The 6784-nt window shown below is 36.6% G+C and overlaps 1 protein-coding gene across 1 annotated transcript; it reads left to right on the top strand.

The window, feature by feature from the left end:
- Nucleotides 1–4868: 4868 nt before the first annotated feature.
- On the top strand, nt 4869–6684 carry LOC101893302 (UPF0489 protein C5orf22). The gene has a single exon (XM_005180463.4). It carries the CDS (start codon nt 5102–5104, stop codon nt 6401–6403), a length of 1302 nt encoding a protein of 433 aa, XP_005180520.1. The 5' UTR covers nt 4869–5101; the 3' UTR covers nt 6404–6684.
- The last annotated feature ends 100 nt before the right edge of the window (nt 6685–6784 follow it).

Raw genomic sequence — 6784 nt, 5'->3', positions numbered from 1 at the left:
TTTACAGTGTTTTGTCAAAAATAAGTAGATTTTTATACGTTTTCTTATATGACGCAAATCGAAGGTTATAATGACAAATATTTTTCAACAATTTTCACAAATTTCAATACTTTTTCACTCAAGATTTTCAATTCCAAAATCGGTTTGACAGTTCATTGTCCCAACAGCTGTCTCGATGCGACTACCTACCTACCTGGTTCTACAAGGTTTATACTTTAACCTTAAATGTTTTTTCTACCATGGGCCGACATCTAAATTAGAGCACGTTTAGACTTCTAAATCCAGTCGACTTTAAATGTCAACCCCATAGCGTATACGTCACGTAAATCGTATTCATAAAACCAGTGGATATCATTTGACGTATACTTTTTGGAAATTACATTTGAGGTGGGGTGGATTTCGTTAGTCTTATACGCGTTTTACGAATATTCGTCATTAATTTGGCGTATAACAAGGAAATGAAATAGGTGTGGTTTTATAACGCAAAAGTCCTGTAAATTAGAGCGAGTAAAGAGAGCATTTCTGACAGTTGAGTTACTGAGAGTTTGTTTTATAACTCATAATTGCTGTTACAAGGTTGATCTAACAGGTAACCGCATCGGCGAATTGCTACAACAAAGCAACTTTTGTGGTCCCCTCAAATGTCAAAATTGGCATCTAAGGCGAAAAACATAGATTCGCCATGACATTTAAAGGATGCGGCAAATTTGTTTCAACCAATCAGAAACGAGGTGTTTGTTTACATTTTATTTTGTGTGCCTCTCGTCGTAAACGAACGTCGCAATAAAAGTTTTTATTGTAAAACAAATAAGAGTAAAATAAGTATTAATTGTAGTATTGCGATATTTTTTAAACCAAGAAACTTATAATGACTATATTTTACTGGTTTAAACCGAAAGTTTTCCGGAACTGCAAATGACAAGAGTCGAATTCTTGCACTACTTCCCGTGATGTGCTTTGGGAATCTTAGATGTTGAGGCTAACTTAATTCTTAAAGCTGCACTCCATTCTAACCTCCTTCCTTCATTTTCTTTTAATTTTTTTTACTTGTTTCACTCTAAACTTGCTCTTAAATTATTTGAAATATTATAAAAAGGTACTTTTAGGGAAGACAACATAAACAAATTTGTTGTTGCATTCATTTAGGGCGAATTCTTCATTACAACAATTTGTTTTGACATTTAATGGTGCCGTCAGCTGGGCTGATGCGATTACCTAGTACATCTACCTTGTGCTGTTAATTAAAGCGAGTAATGAGAGCAAATTTTACAGTTGAGTTAAAAAGAGTTTGCAAAATCTACCTAAAAAAATTACTTAGTTAAGGTGAGAATACATAAAACTCTTTTTAATGGCTTAAGTCATTGACTGGTTTCTTCGGGAAAGAGCAAAGGTGTTTAGGGCCAAAATCGAACTAATTTGGCCTAAAACTCCTTTGTTCCTATACGAAGAAGCCAGCCGATGACTTAAGTCAGACAAAAAAGTCTTTTATGTTTTCTAGTTCTAAAGGTGGGAATACATAAAGCGATTATCTGGCTGACTTAAGTCATCGGTTGGCTTCTTCGGGAAAGAGCAAAGGAGTTTAGGGTCAAAATCGAACTAAGTTAGCCTAAAACTCCTTTGTTCCTATACGAAGAAGCCAGCCGATGACTTAGGCCAGTCAAATATGCTCTTTATGTATTTCCACCCTAAGTTTTAGGTTAACTTAGTTCGATTTTGACCCTAGGCTTCTTTGTTTTTTTAAGAAAAGGACAGCCGAAGATTTATGCCAGTCAAAAAAGCGTTTTCAGGTGGGAATACATAAAGCGCTTATTTGGCTGCCTTAAGTCATCAGGTTGACTTAGTTCGATGTTGTCCCTAGGCTCTTTTGTTCATATCCGAAGAAGCCAATCGATGACTTAAGCCAGCCAAATGTATTCTCACCTTAAGTCATGGCTTCTTCGTAATTGAGCAAAGGAATTTTAGGTTGACTTAGGCGTATAATTTATATTTGGTCACCTTACGCTCCTTTGTTCTTTTGCGAAGAAGCAAGCCGATGACTTAAGCCAGACAAAAAAGCGTTTTATGTATTCTCACCTTAATCCATCAATTTTGAGAAACAGCTGTCTTCTTATCGCGAATACCTACTATTTATATTTTAGATATTTCCCCCATTCCGACTTAGTCTCTTTGGCAAAAATATATTGCCTTAAAATAGAATCGTTTTGCATAAAACAAAATTGCTTCATTCTGAAATTGTTTAAATCACAACAACACTCCATGACTGACAGCGGGCGGGTAGGCAACTAGGGTAGGTAGTCGGTAGGTTCTCACTCCGATTTTTCGTATCACAATACCTAATGAAATGGAAAACCCACGCAAATTTCAACTTGGATAGAAACTTTTGATGTGTATTTTTGTCTTGGGTAAACAACAGTTAGACAGACGGTTTGTCTGACATTGGCACAATACTGTTGTGTGTGTGTGTGTACCACATTGAATGTGAGAGAGCGATGACGCTCCCCTAAATACCCAACCCCTGAGATTCAAACACCTATTCATCCATCAAGAACTGTTCTCAAAGGTCGTCGCCAAGTTTTCGTTTCGTTTTGTGCCTACCCCAAAACTTTCTTTGAAGTCAAGTAAATGATTTGTTTACCCCATACCCAGCTGGTAAACAACCCACCCTGGCCCCCTCCGGGTTATTAACGACGTTCAGGCGATAGTAATCACAAACTTGAAATACAGTTAACAAATTCTGCAAACAATAAAAGCAACAATCACAAAATGCGAAAATGAGTAAAGAGCAGCAGAGCGCTGCAGAAGTGGGTATTCCAAGCTGTTAGAATACTACAAGGCAATAACAACAACAGGGAACAGGGTATGTATTTCCAAATATATAACTACCCAAAGCTAGACTGTGGGTGTTAAGCCCGTTCAAAGTAGATATGTAGTGGGTATATACGCTCGTAAGTAACAACGTCAACGCTGTGCACAGTAGCATCGGATACCGCTGCTGGCGCAACTGAATTATGAATGAAACTTGTCTTTAAATTTGTACTACGTGCACGCATACATATGTATGTGTGTAGTGCGGATTCCAGAACACCTACGCTTTTTGCCATTGTCTGACTCTTTGAAGCGAATTAGGGGGCATGATTGTGCGAGAGAGGGAGTTGGAGGGTTTGCTTTTATATACAGCAATTTCATTACGTTACATACCCTACACACAAACACCACGCACAGAGCCCACATAGAAGTCCACCTACACAAAAATTTCATACCCAGCTATTATTCTTCTTCATCATCAAAGTAAGTTATGGTAAGTAAGGTTTGGGCGAAAAAAAAAACTGCTGGGCGATGTATGTTTGGAAATCTGTATTACTGCCGTTACTGTCTCCGTGCTGGGCTCGTCGTCTCATCCTTATGAATGGAGTTTTTTCTTTTTTTTTTGTTGTGGTGGGTGTTGTATTGATTTTCCGCTCGTTCTCTTTGGTGCGTGTGTATCCATGGGACACGTGCTTTTTTCTTAATTTCTTAGTGAGACTTTTCACAGAAAATGAAGAAGAGCAGGTGGAGGAAGTTATCTTTGCTTGAAAGTATGAAGGATTTAAAATGAAAGAAATATATAATTTATTGTGAAAACCTAGTAAGCTAATAGTTTTCAATAAAAACTTACATTTAATTTCTGCAAATTGAAAGAACATATCTTAAGCTGTCAAATATCTGAAAATACAAACGAATCAGTTATTTTGATAAAGAATCTGAATAAAGGCAGATAAAAAATAAATCGTCATTTAAGAATTCAAAAATCTAAGATCATAAAGAGGGGGAGGAAAGTATGTACCATATGAAGCATCATACCTAAGGGGTTTCGATTGGAAGTTGATATTGACAATTGCCAATTAAGTCCAACAGATTCAACGTAAGTTAAATCTCTTGTCACATTTCAAATGAACCCATATGTTGTAGGCTTGTTGTTTGGTTTGAACCCTCCAAAAAGCAATAATTTTAGGGAAACGTTTTTTTGTATGGAGTCACTTCAAAATCTCAAGATCGGATTTTTATTCAATGAGAGTCAAAATTATAGCCCGTTCTTTTGAAAAATAGAGCTGAAGTCTTTAACTACCCTACATCAGAAGGTACCGCTATGTGGGTGCTGTACCAAATGCTCGACATGCACCTTCCCTAAATTAAGAAGTGCAGAATGCTTCTAATACCTTCAAATATTCTTTTTTGGTTTTGGCTTTATTTTATTACTCTTAAAACGAATATTCTTTTGCTCTTCTTTAGATGTGCGTTTTTATTTTTCTTTTTTTAAATTCCGCCTAAATTTAGCGTTTTACGAAGATTTGTCATAATGGGTTTAATGAAAACATATTCAATGTAAATAAGGTGTAAATTCTATACATTTTTAATATATTTAAGTAGTATTTTTCCCAGGAACCCAAATCAAAATACAGCTACTTACGATAAAAATAGACAATGCGGACTATTATAATAGTTTAAATTATCTTATCATTCCATTAGGACAACCTAGCTAAATTAATTATTATTTTTATTACTCTTTACTATTTAAGTGCCATTATTTTACTTTACATTTAATTCATAGAAATTGGTTGCTTTTAATTCCATTTCATTTATACACTTAATATTTTTTCTTTTTCCTATTTATTTATTCTTTCATATTATAATATTTTTTTTTGTTTTTTGTTGTAAATGTAAAATGTAAATGTAATTCCAATTTATTTAGACATTTTAAAAGCCCCCTTGTTGTTTAACGCTTTCATGAACATTGCCACATGATTCTAAATGTCAGTGTTACCACTTCGTCAGTGTTACCGATGACATCAAACGTCAATGTCTCACAAGAATGGCAAGGCGCAAAAATTTAATGGCAACAACAGTGAGACGAGATTCACAGTAATGAGTTCGTTTACCTGTGTGTGTTTTTTCCATTATTTTTTGGCAATGGTTTCATTGTCTGGCGCTTTTTAAAGTAGAAAAAAGTGTAAAATAAGCGCGCAAGTTATTAAAACATTTTGCTCTGGACATTCTAGCAACTCTTGAGAATTGTTAACGAGAATTTCGGAAAGATATCATTTTGAAAGTGGGCCAAAGTAATATGGATTCAGCAGCGTTAGAGGAGAACAAACAATTGGAGGGAGAGTCGTCGTCGGCGGCGTCGAACAATCCAAAAAGTGAAAGTTTTAATGAGGAGCCAGAAAGTTCGGAAGAACCCCTCCGAAAGCGTAAAAAATCAGCAGACGAATCACAACAGGATGCCTTGGTTACTTCGACGGTGGGTTTGAGGCGTTTCAAACGCATACCCATTTTCATTGTCGACTATCATAACGATGTATTGGAATTTATATACCGGTGTCTGGCCTCAAGGCATTTGCCATTGGAAAACAATACCCTGCTACATTTCGATTCCCACCCCGACATGGTTATTTCGCGTGAAATACCAGCCAGTTCAGCCTACGACAAGGAGACCATGTTGGCTGAATTGAGCATTGAAAACTGGATTATGCCTGCTTGTTATGCTGGGCATTTCAATCGGGTCATTTGGGTTAAGAATTCCTGGTGCCACCAAATGCCCGAAGGCAAATACAACTTCAAAGTGGGTCACAAAGAGGATAAAATCAGTGTGGACTGTTGCCTAGACTATTTCATATCGGAAGGCAATTACTGCCAAACATCTGAATTGGAACAGCCACGTGATATGGAGTTGCATGTTATCAACAATGACACCGAAACTGTGCCCGATCCTAAGCAACTGTTGTCTTCGGAAGATGCTTTAAACTATATACTAGATATTGATTTGGATTTCTTTAGTACTTCAAATCCGTTTTTGGAAATCTACAAACATGCCAATTGCTACGAACAATTGCGTCAAATATTCCATTTTGAAAGTGCCACAGAATCAACAGCCGTGGGCACCACCGAAAAGAGGAAACTTCAGCTGGAAGCCTTAAAGGGTGTCTTTGAATATTTGGAAGAGAAACGTTCATTTGAAGGCATTGAAATGCCCGACCCAGATATTGTCAGCAAGGAGGTATTCGATCGCATTGTTGCCTTGGCAGAATCTCTACAAAAGTGCTATGCCGATGATGAAATCGATTGGCTTTTAATATTCGATTCGGGCAGTACCACAGACACCAATGGTCTACCTCATCACATCAGTACAGAAGCTGAATTGGAAACATATTATGGCCAATTCAAAAAGTTCCTTACCCAATTGCCCCACCCACCAGTTCTCATTACCATGGCCTGTTCAGCGGAGGATGACTATTGTCCACGCAATCAAGTGTCCTGCATACAAGAGAAGGTTGTCCAAATACTGAAGGAGGTATTTGGTGACAAGGTCCATGATAAACCGATTTTACACTACATGGATGATGAGTGGGATGTAATGCAGTTGTAAGACAACAACGGCTATTGGAAAGAGAACAAGATAACATAGAGATGGGACAGCACGTAAAGTTAAACAGGACTCATGCAGTTTATTTAATTTCTGGAGGCAGGCACAATGCCCGATTATTAAATCCAGGCGACTGCAGTATTGTCTATTTTATATTAACAATTAATATATTATTATTATTATTATTTTATTTAGCCTCTAAGTTATGTAGCATAAGTTATAAAATTTATAAAATTTTATTATGATGTAGGAATCAAATAAAATTTGATTCATTTTTGATTGTAGCCAGTAAATGATTATGATTACCAACATATTGACAAGGACGATGAGACTTTGCATACTATACAGATAGACATCAAACACCAACCAGATGCAGATGAACTT

This window comes from Musca domestica, unplaced genomic scaffold (assembly GCF_030504385.1).
Source record: "Musca domestica strain aabys unplaced genomic scaffold, Musca_domestica.polishedcontigs.V.1.1 162, whole genome shotgun sequence".
In the NCBI taxonomy this organism is placed as follows: domain Eukaryota; kingdom Metazoa; phylum Arthropoda; class Insecta; order Diptera; family Muscidae; genus Musca; species Musca domestica.
Note: the sequence above shows the minus strand (reverse complement) of the source record. Positions and strands in the feature narration are given on the sequence as shown.